General features: G+C 32.3%; 1 protein-coding gene across 1 annotated transcript; it reads left to right on the forward strand.

The window, feature by feature from the left end:
* The first annotated feature begins 14285 nt into the window (after window positions 1-14285).
* LOC145126699 (uncharacterized) lies at window positions 14286-14803 on the forward strand. The gene is made up of 3 exons (XM_079062009.1): window positions 14286-14457; window positions 14557-14663; window positions 14729-14803. The coding sequence occupies exons 1-3, from the start codon at window positions 14286-14288 to the stop codon at window positions 14801-14803; spliced, it is 354 nt and encodes a 117-aa protein (XP_078918135.1).
* Window positions 14804-15858: the final 1055 nt, after the last annotated feature.

Here is a 15858-nt window from a genome sequence, read left to right on the forward strand (position 1 = left end):
GGATGAAAGTCAGGAGAAGAACATGCTTAATGCTTAAATCTCTAATAAACTTAAACTTCATTATTCAACGACACAATAAGAAAAGAAAAAAAGAAAGCAAACAAGATTAATTTCATCAATCTAAATGTAAGCTTTCAATGCATGATAAAAAATACGAACAAAAGCCTCCATCTCAGTAGCAAACAAGATTACTTGTGCTATTATTTTAAATGATTGAGGATTATAAGGGCATTTACGTCTTTTGCACAAAGCACAGATTTATAGTGACTCCAAGTACTATCCTGTTTCACCTTAATGGGTACAACAGAAAGTTATACTTTTTGTCCCATTGACATCAATGTTTTTCTCTTCTGTTTGACAATAGGGGTCTAATCATTAATGTATCTACTTCTTTATGGACAGGAATCCCTGATTCCTTTGGTAATTGCAATTACTAAACTTTATAATGTCAATTTTAGTTTCAATTCGTTAGCACATTCCATTCCTGTGTCCATCACACAATCCAATTCCCTTATGTTTCTATCTCTCCAATTCAATATAGATCATAACCAAATATAAAACCTACAATAGAGAACTTTTTTCCTTAAATAAATGTCAAAATAGAAATCATAACCAAATATAAAAACCTATAAAATTAGGGAGGATCTTTTTATAAAAATTGCAAAGAAATCTCACAGAAAACTATGATAATCACGAAAAAAAATAACACAATTTTACCTTAAATAAATCTCACAATAGAGATTATAAGCAAATATAAAAGGCTATGAAATTAGGGACAAAAAATCATGATTTTGCTCTATTAGAACATACCTCACCAATCCCTCTCCGTTGTCATTCCCAAGTCTCCGATTTCACCATCTTCTTCGTCTGGCACCCGTTGCTGCACCCGTTGCTGACCCGCTGAGTCCCTGACTGGCACCCGATTATACTACTCTCTGAACCTCCGTCCTCCCTTGTTGTCGTCCTCTTCGCCGATTTTACTATTTTCTATTATTCTCCACCTCTTCTTTTCTCTTCAAAATTAGATCTTCAAGATCAGGTACGTCGCTATTATTTTCTTTTAAAAACCCCGTCTTCAGCGTCTTTATGTTTCAGCATCTTTGTATTAAGTAGGTTGTAAGTTTTAAGTGATAAATTTCAAAGATATGTGAATATTCCTAAAGTATCTAGGGCTAATAATGTATACGTATGAAACACAAGTTAATTTATTTTTAATTTTAATTCATTAATATCATATTAAATATAAAGGTTTATATGTGTTCATGTTTTTAGATCCAAAAAATAAATAGCTAATAATTTTGAATAAAGTTTGATGTACAATCGTCCCACTGTGAAATAAATTAAAATAATATTACCGAATTACAAAACTCAATCTAGGATCAAATTAATGATATGTTTGTAACACTTCAAAGTTGTATTTTTTCTTTGTGTATATATATATATATATATATATATATATATATATATATATATATATATATATATATATATATATATATATATATATATATATATATATATGAAATTTTGAAATATTTAAAATTAGTATGAAATAAAAAGCTTTAAAAAATTAATTGTTTTAAACAATAGAGAAAATTTAACTACCTTAAACAATTGTTGTTAAGGACAAAGGGAATTTATTATGCTTATCTACAAAATAAATAGAGCTCCTTACTTTCGTTCGAGTGAGTTTATGAAATAAATTTATATTTCATGGTAAATATAGTGTCTACGATTTTTCATTACAAATCAAAATTCTCTCTAACTAATTATCCCCTATCATTGCAGATAATAGTTATCCATGGCAGCTAACAATGCAGATCAGGTCATCTTTGATAAGGTTGCTGAAATCAACGCATCCAAAGAGTCTTGGAACATACGTGTTAAAGTCGTCATGCTTTGGAAGCCGACCTATATAAACAATCCTAATATGGTCGCAAGCCTAGACATGATTTTAATTGACCAGGAGGTACTGTTTTTACACACTTTATTTTTTAGATTGTCAAATTCTTATGTTATTTCTATTCAAAAAATTTTAAATTCGATTTTTGTTATGCTTTTTTACTTCTATTCATATAATTTTAATAATAAACTTTATTATTTTTAATAATAAACTTTAGTCTATGTAATGAAATCTCTTATTATTCCTTTCTTTATTTATCAATCTGATAAATTTAAAATTAATCAAAATCTTGTGATTTTGGTTCCTGATCTCTTCATTGGAATTTATTCTATGTAATGAAATATGTTATATAGCTTTATTAGTTTTAATAATCAATTAAATGTTTCGGTTTCTTCTTATTATTAATTGTGTCAGGTCATATAGTCAGCCGATCACATTGTTTGGACACCTGTAACTTTGTTTCTTTTAAACGATAAAACAAAATAAGTTGGTTTTTCTTAACAAAATTAATAAAAATAAACTGTTTTTTTTTGTATAATGAGATAATAGGTTGGACTTTACTGAATATTTCCTGGCAGAAAAATATGGATGTTTATCGATTTCAGTTCTTCTCTTTTATTTCTATGTTATTAAATTTGTTGATACTTTATCTTTATATTTTATTTCTATTTTATTTCATTTTAATTAACAGTATTGTTGAAAATATACGATCTGATTACCACGAATAAAGGCTCGGATACCAATTCCTGGGTGACAGATATATATATTTGAGGAGATAAGATGCGGAAAAAAAAAATAAGTGCGGAATAAATATAAACTGGAAAGCTATAAATGAAATAAATGACAGTATTTAAATGACGTAGCTGTAATAAAATATATAAATATATAAATATATATAAAGTCGGTTCGTCAATAAATTGACTGAACTGGTTTAGAATTGGACTGGATCTTAATAGACTGTGTCTCTATTTGTTCAAAGTTCAATCCGGTAAGTAACAATAAGTTCTTTTTATGTAACAATGAATTGTTTACAAAACGATACAAAATACACGGGTAATGTTTTTTGTATGTGGGTATGGGGTTTTTTAAGGTGATTTGATGAGGTTGAAGTGGGTATTTGGAGGGTGGTAGAAGGTGGAATAAGGTTGTAGTTTTGGTGGTATAATGTAACAAAGAGGGTGATGTTGAAAGAGCTTTGGGTGGTTATGAATATAGATTTTCGTAGTAAATCTCTCTGGATAGCCAATTCTCTCTCGCGTCTCTCTGGGGTTTGCAGTGGTCAAACAAATCGAGAAAAATTCCTGGATGTAGGTAAGGTCCTGAATAATTTGCGGTGCAAATCTCTCCCGTATTATATTGTTGAGTTGTGCTCGGTGAATTTTTTTCTTAACTTGCAAATTCTGATGTCGAAAAACAGCAAGGTGATGATGGTTGTGGTGATTTGAAAGGGTTTTTGGAGGAGGTTTAAGGAGGGTATTTGGAGGGTGTTTGGAGAGTATTTTGAGGTTGGCTATGTGTTTATTCTTCTGGAGATGAGAGAGTAATAGGAGATATATTACAAAGAAACACAAAACACACACAAAAACTCATGTAAACATGCATCTATATATATGCAAAGGAATCAAGCAACTCTTGTTTGTTTAAGGAAAAGTAATGAAGTGATTGATTGTAAAGGTTGGAAGCACACATGATGTTTGGTACTTTTGCTTTTGTGAAGATTTCTTTCCAATATATATATATATATATATATATATATATATATATATATATATATATACAACATACATACATATATATATATACAATATAATATATATACATATATATTTATATAATATATATATATATATATATATATATATATATATATATATATATATATATATATATCCAATTGTGAATTGAATTTCCATTTTTGATCCTTGAGGTTTTTAAATTCTTGACAATTTTAGTCTTGATTTGTTTTGTCTTCAAACGACCAAATATTGCGTCTATTTTTTCGTCTTTGCGTATTTCGTCTTTTGCATATTTTTCTATTTCATAATTAAGCACGAATCCACGCAACCTGAAATAACTGATAATATTTGTTAGATAATATAAAACCAATTCGTCTTATTTCAGTGATGATCACATATAAAAACATTTTTCAACAATTTCCCCCTATGTGATCATTGATGAAATAAGGATAGATATAATCAAATTAACAATTTTAATCTTGAAGATTTGGGATAAAAGTTTTGTCAATGAGAAGATATATATAAAACCATTGTAATCGTTTTGAAAGTTTGTGACTTGGTTTAACATATCTTATGTAAAAGATTTTCAGAAATTTGTTTCCGAATCAAAGTCTCGGGTTCGGTTATCAAAGGGTAGTCATATATGTATCTAAAGAAATTTCCTTAGATTTTATAGCATTATTAATGACGACAAGTGGTCTAACAGGTCGATTCAGATGAACGCTCATAGGTATAGCTCACACTTCACTTGGGTGTTTGGTTGTTCTGGCAGCAGAACAAGTTAATGATCACTAAAAATGAGTGATATCTCTCTCTGACGACTCACACTCATATTGGAGGTGTTCAGCTATGCTTTTCCTGTAAAGTCACTTAGTCTCATTATTAGATAATCAATCACATAAGACTGGTTTCGGCATTACTCAGCGGGTTTCTTCATTCATGCCATTAAAGTTCACTCTCTCTCCGTCGGGAAATACATGTAGAGGGGTTTAGCAATTTTCATAGTGCAGTTTGCAACTAAGATTCTTCAGTGATGAAGGCTACAGTATCCCGGGAAATCCATTGTTGTTGCAGCTTCTTCTTTGATAATATCATGTTTGTTGATTAATATCGATTTATTGTAAAAAGATATTTTGTTTTAGCATTGAGAATTTGCTACATTTGAGACCTTTTTAAGAGTATTTGACTTGAGTGATTGAGATATCTTCTTTTGTGAAAAATGGTTAAAACAAATCGCGGGATTTTATGATTTTTGTTTTGAAATAACCATTTGGTTGAAAGTTTGTTTGAAAATACCAAATATAGAATATATTTTTTTTGTTTTGTTTGGTATATCTTTATTGAATCCATTTGTTTTCTTGTTGATTTGTCTTTGAGGATTGGATGTTGATAGATATTTGTTTTTCCTTTGGTTTTCTTGTAAGGATATGTCGTTGTTTGCTTGATGGATCATGGGATCGCAAGTCTTCATTTTTGGTTGGCTTTTATCTAGGTAGGGATAGGTGGCATAAAAGACAGTTTGTCTAGTATGTAAGAAATGAATGTATCGTCCCTGGTCATTTTGATATCTAAGCAAAAATGAGACCGTGACAAGGTATAATTGGGTATACCTGATAAGCAATAGTGACACACCTAAGCTCACAAGAAATGATTTTCACAATGATTTAGATCGACGAGGTACAAATTCTCACATGGGTTTTTGTTTTCATCTGAACCTCCTAACCTTATGTCCCTTGATTGTTTAAAATCGTCAATAATGAAATAAAATCGAAGGAAATAAAGTTATATACATTATGAAAAGTAGGATATTTGAACCTTCACTCCAATTGAGAATCAATATGACTTAAAATCTTCATCGAGCATAAGCATCTGAAAATTAAGTCAAGAGAAGATTAATCACGAGGTTCTATAAAAGCTTATTATGGCAAGTCTTTTATTAATTTTTTTTTTTGAAGATTTGTTTTTCTGAATGTTTTTGGAAATATTGGTTATTTGAATGTTTTTGGTATTTTTTGAAAGGAAAGCAATTTTCAATTGTTTTTGAATTTTCCTTTTGAATGAAAGTAAACACACTTTTGTACAAACAAAAAGTAAAAGTTTAAGGATGGATGTTATCTGGATTTAACATTCCTAGACGGCCTAGGAAGTATTGAAACTTTGTTTCATCGAGAGCCTTAGTGAAGACATCGGCAATTTGATCTTCGGTGTTGATGAAGTGCAATTCGATATGACCCTTTTGAATGTTGTCTTTGATGAAATGATATCGAATGTCGATGTGCTTTGTCATGGAATGGTGAACGGGATTGCGAGAAATGGCAATTGCACTGGTTGAGTCACAAAATATGGGAATTTGTGAAATTTTGAAGCCATAGTCTCGCAGTTGAGTTTGCATCCATATGACTTGCGAACAACAGCTGGCGGCAGCGACGTATTCAGCTTCTGATGTTGATGTGGATACACAAGTCTGTTTCTTTGAAGTCCAACTCACTAGTCTACCTCCTAGGAATTGACAGCTACCAGATGTACTCTTTCTATCTAACTTGCATCCTCCATAGTCTGAGTCGGTGAAAGCGTTCAGCTGAAAATCGGATTTAGTTGGATACCAAAGGCCAAGTTTGGGAGTGCCTTTTAGGTATTTGAAGATGCGTTTCACAGCAACTACATGGGATTCCATAGGATTTGCTTGGTATCTGGCACAGACACATGTAGAAAACATGATGTCAGGTCTGCTGGCAGTGAGGTATAAGAGTGATCCAATCATTCCACGATATCTTTTCTGATCAACAGGTTTGCCATTTAAGTCTGCATCGATTTTGTATCCAAAAGCCATTGGGGTTTTTGCGGTATTGGATTTGTCCATTGAAAAGCGAGTGAGTAGGTTTTTGACATAATTCTCTTGGTTGATGAAAATGCCATCAGTTGACTGTTTGATTTGAAGTCCGAGAAAAGTAGTCATCTCCCCAATCATGCTCATTTCAAATTTGCTCTTCATTAGATCTGCAAACTTAATACTCAAAGATTCATCAGTAGAACCGAAAATAATGTCATCAACATATATTTGTACGATTAAAAGATGTTTATTATAGATTTTACGAAAGAGGGTTTGATCGATTGAACCTCTTTTAAAACCTGATTCTTCGAGAAAGGTTGTCAATGTGGCATACCAGGCTCGGGGTGCTTGTTTCAGGCCATAGACAGCTTTCTGCAATTTGAAGTTGTGATCAGGAAATTTGGGATCTTCGAAACCTGGTGGTTGTTGGATGTATACATCGCGATCTAACTCTCCATGTAGGAATGCACATTTAACATCCATTTGGAATACTTTGAAGTTCTTATGTGCAGCATATGCAAGAAAGATGCGAATTGCTTCAATTCTGGCAACTGGAGCATATGTTTCATCGTAGTCGATTCCTTCTTGTTGTGAATATCCTTTGACTACGAGACGTGCCTTGTTTCGACAAACGATTCCTTGATCGTCAGTTTTGTTTCTGAATACCCATCTTGAACCTATAACAGAAACATCGGGTGGGGTAGGGACAAGATTCCATACGTCATTTCTTTCAAATTCTTCTAGCTCTTCTTGCATAGCTTTTACCCAGTCTGGATCTTTGAGAGCAGAATGTATGGTTTTGGGTTCAGTCATGGATAAGAAGGCTCCAAATAAACAATCATTAGAAGTTGCGGCTCTAGTTTGGATGCCTGAGTTTGGATCTCCGATGATTTGGTCAGTTGGGTGGTTTCTGGTCCATTTTATTAAGCGATTCTCTTCCGCTATAATAATTGGAATTTCAGTATCCCATTGTTCTTCTCCGGGAGTTTCATCTTGGAATAGGTTTGAAGGTTTCCTCATAAATGATGCATCGGGATTGTTTCGGATATTTGGGGATGGGGTATTTAAAGGAGGATTTGGTGTTTGTTCCAATGAAGAAGTATGTGTAGGTGGTTCCCCCTCGAATTCATCTGCATCATTTCGGTTTGTTTGTGGAGTTCCTTCAGTGGTTGTTCCTGTAGAATCAATAGAAGTAGTTAGAAGTTCAGAATTGTAAGCGGTTTTGGGTTGTTCAAAAAGTAAATCAAGATCGATTTCAATATGTCTGTCAGGAGAAGGTGTTTGTTGAATTGGATTTTGAAAAATATTATCGATCATTTTTGAACCAAAATGTTCACGATCCAATTTCCTGACATAAAATTCATCGAAATGAACATCGGTACTTTCTTCAATTACTCTGGTACGTTTGTTCAGTACTCGATAAGCAGCTGAGGAAAACGAGTAACCAAGGAAAATTCCTTCGTCCGACCTTGATTCAAATTTTGAAAGGTGATCTTTATTGTTCTTTATGAAGCATCGACAACCAAAAATATGGAAAAATTTGATGTTTGGTTTTCGGTTGTTAATGACTTCATATGGTGTTTTATGAAGATGTTTATGGATTAAGGAACGATTTTGAGTGTAGGAAGCTGTGGCTATTGCTGCTGCCCAGAAGTATTGTGGCAGATCAGCGAAGATAAGCATTGATCTTGCAGCTTCACATAGAGTTCTGTTCCTTCTTTCGACAACGTCGTTCTGTTGTGGAGTGTATGGGCCTGAGAAGTTATGTTCAATTCCTTTGTCTTTGAGAAATGAATCTAGAGTCTTGTTTTTGAACTCTAAACCATTATCACTTCGGATTCTTCGAACAGGTCGTTTGAGCTTCAGTTCGATTTGTTTGATGAAGTTGATCATCTCTTCAGGTGCTTCTGATTTTAGTCTTAAGAAAAAGACCCAAGTAAAGCGCGAGAAACCATCAACGACAACAAGAATGTACTTCTTCCCTTGTATAGTTTGGGTTTTGGCAGGGCCACAAAGGTCTATGTGCAGCAATTCTAGTGGTTCGGATACACTAGATTCTGAGATGCTTTTGTGAGTGGATTTGGAAAGTTTTCCCTTTTCACATGCAGCACACAGAGTTTCATTATCAAGCTTCAGAAGTGGCAGTCCTCTAACAAGATCATCGCCGATCAGTTTGTTGATGTACCCAAAGTTTAGATGGGAAAGGCGGCGGTGCCATAACCAACTGATATCTGCTGGGGCTTTTGATAGCAGACATATATCGGGTTTACCATAGATAAGATCCATGTCAAGTGGATACATATTTCCGGCACGGTAAGAATCAACAATGATTTCTTTGGTTTTGGCGTCCATGATCAAGCTTCTTTGTTTGGTGAATAGGACTTCAAGATTGTTATCACACAGTTGAGAAACACTGATGAGGTTGTGTTTCAGGTCATCAACATAGGCAACTTTCTTTATGGTGAAGTTACCATTTGTTATGTTTCCATAACCCTTGATTTTTGCCGTCATGTTGTTGCCGAAGGTAACGTCTTGATTGGTTTGGGTGGGTTTGAAGTCACGAAGGTAGTTTCGGTTTCATGTCATATGCTTGGAGCAGCCACTATCAATATACCATGTATCATCCTTGGGTTCTCCAGCATTAGATACCTGCAATTTAGACAGAAGATTTAGGTACCCAAATCTGAATGGGTCCTGGTTTGTTAGTTGTTTTTATTTTGGGTTTTTTGTTTACCGAACTTCTTGTAGCATTTGACTTCATATTGCTATAAGAGTTTGGTTTATAAGGATGGAATGGTTGAGGTTTGATTTTATTTATCAAATTTTCCCAAAAAGTGATTTGTTTCTGAAAATTCGTTGGTTGATAAAATCTATGATTTGGTGAATGATATCCTAGATGTGAAATTTTTTTTTTTGAAAAGTTCTCTTCATATCTGGGATGTGATTGGCGGTTATGAAAGGCTTTTTGAAGATGATGTTTTGAAACTTTCTGATTTGGTCGTTTTTTAAAGTTCATTGAATTTTTAAAGGTGATCTCTTGAAAGCGGTTTTCAAAAGGTTTTTGAAAAGGTTTTGGTTTTTGTTTGGAAACCTGTTTTTGAGGTATGACGTATGGTTTAACAGGTTTCTTTGGTTTGTTTTCAAAAGCCTTTGGTTTGTTAAGTGGGGTTATGGTTTCTTCATTGGTATGTTTGATTTGGTTTGTTGACGAACTAGCAGAGTTTGTTTCAGATTTTACAACTCTTTTGATAGACTTTTTGGAAACAGTGAAAGCAGTGTCATCTGGGCTACAGTTGATAACTGTTTCGTCATATGAATCTTCCTCATTAGCAGATGTGAAAAGATCTGGAAGAGTGGATTCAGAGTTTTCACAAATTGTCATGTTTTCTTGTTTAGCTAGTTCATTTTCAAAGGATTCTCTTCCAATTCCTGGTCTGTAATTCGTATCAATTTTGCCAGTTCCTAAGGTGTTTGCTTTGGTGAAAACATCATCACTTAGTTTTCTAGAAATTTTGATAGAATTCATATTCCATATCAATCTTTTGTTTTCAGATTCAAGAAAATTGGTTTGGTTTAAAGAATCAGTCAGTTTTTCATTTAAAGTTTTGTATTTTTCAGTTGATTCTTGAAAGTTTTGTTTCAACTGAATGATTTCCTTTTCTAAAACATCTTTTGTTTCAGAGGAAATGACTGACTGATTTTTTTGTTCCAAATCCTTTTTCTGAATTAGGGTTTGATTTAATTGTTCCAAGACGTGATTATAATCTTCTGATTTTCTTTCAACGTCTCTTTCCAATTTGTTCTTTATCCTTGTTGATTCTCCAAATTTGAGTTGCAAGGTTTGTAACTCAGATTTGCAGATATCGGAATTGATCATTGTGTCATGATATTTTTTGAGATCAGCTTCTAGACTTTTCTCAATCTTGGTTATATGGGACTCAAAAATTGATTTCGAAAGACCAAGTTCAGAGATCATAGACCATACCTGTTCTATGACGTTTGGAGCTCTTGAAGGTCTATCAACACCAACTACGAAACAGAAGTTTGATTGTGTTGGTTCATTGTCAGCTTCGTCTTCAGAAGTTGGCCAGTATTCCACGTTTGGTTCATGGATTGCCATCAATGCTCTTTGCTTATCTTGATTTTCTTGTTTCTTTAATTCATCGGCTTTTTGAGCGTAGTATGCTGAGTCTTTGACTTTGGTTTTGTTTTTGGCTCGGCATTCTCTGGCATAGTGATTAGTTCCTTTGCAGTTGTGACAAATGATCACTTCTTCATCACTGTCATCCTTTTGACTTTTAATCGGAAGTCTTTCAGGAGCTTGAGTTTGGATTTGTTGGGAAGATTGGGAAGGGTTTTGTTGGAATCCAAAATTTTGGTTGTTTTGAAAGCCATTGTTTTGATTAGTGTAACCTTGATTTTGGAATCCTCTATTTTGGTTTTGAAAACTGTTGTTTTGGTTATTGTTATGATGACTTTAGTTGGGATTGTTTTGAAATCCCTGGTTTTGAAAACCTTGGTTTGAATTGTTTTGGAAGGAAGGTCTTTGAAAATTTTGTCCAAAATAAGGTCTTGGTTGAAAACCTGAGTTGTTTTGAACAGGTTGAGGTCTTGGTTGAAATCCAGAATTATTTTGTCCAAATGATGGTCGGTTTTGAAATTTTGGTTTAAAATTCGATTGACCGTGATTTGGAATAAATCTCTGGAGGTTTGTGTTTGCTACCAAAGCACACAGTTGTTGGTAGTCTGCTTCATCATTTAAATTAGATTGATCAAAAGAATTGTTCAAAAAGGGTTGGTTTTGAAAAGATGTCTGATTAAAATGATTGAAGTTTTGTTCATTAAAAGGTGTTTGGTTTTGAGAAGATGTGGAAACGAGAGCAAGTGGTCCTCCAAAAGCTGTAGTGGTTGGTGGGTCAATCGAGGATTCATACGATTGAAGTTCTCCATACAAATTGTATAAAGTTTCAGTATGAATGGCTGGATTTCCCTGAATGATGAGTTTAACCATCTTCCAGCTTTCGTAAAGATTGTTTAGAAACTTGAGATTTATCTCGTGTTGTGTCTTTTTGATGCCCAAATTGTTCATTTTTACCATGATAAAATTGAACCTATCATGAGCATCATGGATGGTTTCTGATGAAAGCATCTTGAAATTATCGAATTCATTTAAAACAGATGTTCTTTTGTTTCCAATAATTCTTTGATTTCCACAAAAACGATTTTTTAAATTTTCCCAGATTTGATTTGCAGTATTATGTCATCCATTTGACTTAGAATATTGTGGGGAATTCCAGACACAAGTTCCTTTTTGGCTTGGAGTTGCAGCCTTTTTTCGGTTTCAGCAAGAGTTGCTTGATTTGTAGCAAGAGTAGCCATATTTTCTGGTGTAACATATGTTCCTTCTACACAATTCCAGACATCTTCACTTATGGTGTTAAGATGAAGATTCATACGGCCAACCCACGAATTATACTCTTCAGGAATAAGTATGGGCGCCCGTGAACCAGATCCCAAGCTATTAGCAATAGAAACAGAGTTCATGTTGGAATAATTAGCAGAAGACATAATAAAATTTTTGTTTTTGAAATGATTTTGAACAAGTGATATTAAAATGAAATTTTTAAAGAAAAACTTATGGAAGGTTTATAAACGCTAACCAAAAGTTTTCGACAAAAATTTCAAAGTAAATCACACAAGCTCTGAATTTTTTTTTGTTTAAGATTTTTTTTTTTAAAAATTTTTTTTTAATTTTTTTAATAATTTTTTTTAAGGATTTTGAACAAGTGATATTAAAATGAAATTTTTAAAGAAAAGCTTATGGGAGGTTTATAAACGCTAACCAAAAGTTTTCGACAAAAATTTCAAGGTAAATCACACAAGCTCTGAATTTTTTTGTTTAAGATTTTTTAAAAAAATTTTTTTTTTTTTAATTTTTTAATAATTTTTTTTTTAAGGATTTTGAACAAGTGATATTAAAATGAAATTTTTAAAGAAAAGCTTATGGAAGGTTTATAAACGCTAACCAAAAGTTTTCGACAAAAATTTCAAGGTAAATCACACAAACTCTGATACCAATTGTTGAAAATATACGATCTGATTACCACGAATAAAGGCTCGGATACCAATTACTGGGTGACAGATATATATATTTGAGGAGATAAGATGCGGAAAAAAAAAATAAGAAGTGCGGAATAAATATAAACTGGAAAGCTATAAATGACTGAAAGCTATAAATGAAATAAATGACAGTATTTAAATGACGTAGCTGTAATAAAATATATAAATATATAAATATATATAAAGTCGGTTCGTCAATAAATTGACTGAACTGGTTTAGAATTGTACTGGATCTTAATAGACTGTGTCTCTATTTGTTCAAAGTTCAATCCGGTAAGTAACAATAAGTTCTTTTTATGTAACAATGAATTGTTTACAAAACGATACAAAATACACGGGCAATGTTTTTTGTATGTGGGTATGGGGTTTTTAAGGTGATTTGATGAGGTTGAAGTGGGTATTTGGAGGGTGGTAGAAGGTGGAATAAGGTTGTAGTTTTGGTGGTATAATGTAACAAAGAGGGTGATGTTGAAAGAGCTTTGGGTGGTTATGAATATAGATTTTCGTAGTAAATCTCTTTGGATAGCCAATTCTCTCTCGCGTCTCTCTGGGGTTTGCAGTGGTCAAAAAAATCGAGAAAACTTCCTGGATGTAGGTAAGGTCCTGAATAATTTGAGGTGCAAATCTCTCCCGTATTATATTGTTGAGTTATGCTCGGTGAATTTTTTCTTAACTTGCAAATTCTGATGTCGAAAAACAGCAAGGTGATGATGGTTGTGGTGATTTGAAAGGGTTTTTGGAGGAGGTTTAAGGAGGGTATTTGGAGGGTGTTTGGAGAGTATTTTGAGGTTGGCTATGTGTTTATTCTTCTGGAGATGAGAGAGTAATAGGAGATATATTACAAGGAAACACAAAACAAACACAAAAACTCATGTAAACATGCATCTATATATATGCAAAGGAATCAAGCAACTCTTGTTTGTTTAAGGAAAAGTAATGAAGTGATTGATTGTAAAGGTTGGAAGCACACATGATGTTTGGTACTTTTGCTTTTGTGAAGATTTCTTTCCAATATATATATATATATATATCTATATATATATATATATATATATATATATATATATATATACAATATATACAACATACATACATAAATATATACAATATAATATATATACATATATATTTATATAATATATATATATATATATATATATATATATATATATATATATATATATATATATATATATATATATATATATATATATATACACACGAACACTTGTATATATATATATATATATATATATATATATATATATATATATCTAATTGTGAATTGAATTTCCATTTTTGACCCTTGAGGTTTTTAAATTCTTGACAATTTTAGTCTTGATTTGTTTTGTCTTCAAACGACCAAATATTGCGTCTATTTTTCCGTCTTTGCGTATTTCGTCTTTTGCATATTTTTCTATTTCATAATTAAGCACGAATCCACGCAACCTGAAATAACTGATAATATTTGTTAGATAATATAAAACCAATTCGTCTTATTTCAGTGATGATCACATATAAAAACATTTTTCAACAAGTATTATTTTTTTCTATTTTTAATATATGTTTTACACTTTTTTATCTTTCATTGTCAACTACAGGGAAGTAGAATACAAGCAACAATAAAAAAAATCTTATTCCTGTATTTGAATCCCTATTCGATGAAGGAGCTGTCCGGGAGATAAGTAACTTCGCTATGGCTAGCAATGAAAGCGAATACATGCTTGTTCCTCATAAACATAAAATCAATTTCTACAAAACCACAAAAGTTCGTGTATCCACTGATTTTGTTGATACAGTAGATCCTTATCATTTTATCTCTTTCCCAGATTTGCTAGCCAGGAACTTTGACACTCGTGTTGCATTTGGTATGTTATGTTATTAGTTTAACTTATTTCTATACTTCAATTTTTAATATAATACACATTTGGATTATTATTACTAATTTATTACATTTTTTCACATAGATTTTCTAGGTGAAGTTGTGTCAACTGATCTCATGCGAGTCATTGTTGAGTATGGAAGAGAGAAAAGGTTAATGAATCCGGTTGCTCAGGATTTAAGATACGCATTCGTATTATTATTACACATTCCCCCGTTTATATTTATCTTTCATTAATAACCACCATGCATTTTTAGTGGTACGAGAATTGCAGTCGCTTTGTGGGGCAGTTTTGCAATGAAGCTGAATACTTACATTTCACAACATCATAATGAGACTGCTCCTGTTATTATCCTGCTACGTTTGGCCAAACTCAAAATTTGGGGTGGTAAGGATTTTTTACAACAAATTATCATTTCAACTTCAAAGTAATTACTGACAATATTATTTTACTTTTTATTTGCAGGCCAGCCTCAAGTTGGTAATTGTTTGTTTGGGTCTAGATTGCATATAAATGATGATATGCCTCAAATTTTAGAGTTCAAATCAAAGTATGTTATTTAATATAGTTAACACATTTATCTTACTAAATCATTACTTTTGTTGAATAACCACACTTTTTTGTATATGTAGTCTTAATGCTTTGGATACGAATGTTGAGTCTTCTAGCCGTACATCCCAGCTCAACTCAGATACTGTTGTGGCTAATCCAGAGGATTACTACCTCCGTTTTCAAATAAAAAACATTGATGAGATTCCTGATTTTAATGAGGTTTACTTAACATTTGTATATAACAGTTTCCACATTCTATTATTGTTTTGATTTTCTATGTACAATTGATATGAAATAATATTTTAATATGATTCCTTTCAATCCTATATATGAAACAGGAAGTTGGTTTAACCATTATCACTACTATCGTTGGTTTTGATATGGATGATGGCTGGTATTCATTTTATTGCCGTGATTGTTCTAAAAAAGTTACTAAAAATGATGATAATGTTGATGTTGGCCCTTTTCACTGTGATGGTTGTGGATTTGTCTCGGATGTATTTGGAAAGTAAGTAATTATTATCTCTTTGACTATGCATGTATTTTACTTTTTTCATATATTTCATTGTGTATGTCAAGCTAAATATAAGTATTATGTTATAATTTTTAGGATTAGGATAGTAGTTCGTGTGCAAGATGAAAGTGGGTCTTCTTCGTTTGTATTGTTTGAGCGTCATGTAAAAGATCTTATTCATCGTGGAAACCAATGGTTGATGGAAAAAATAGCTCAGGTTTGATAAAATATCTCCGTTATTTAAATGATTGACATATATGATTTTTCTTCGTTAACTTTTCCAACCATTTTATAATGTAAATTAAGATCAAGGGCGACAA

Source organism: Lactuca virosa, chromosome 1 (genome assembly GCF_052849685.1).
Source record: "Lactuca virosa cultivar CGN04683 chromosome 1, Lactuca_virosa_CGN04683_v6, whole genome shotgun sequence".
Taxonomy (NCBI): domain Eukaryota; kingdom Viridiplantae; phylum Streptophyta; class Magnoliopsida; order Asterales; family Asteraceae; genus Lactuca; species Lactuca virosa.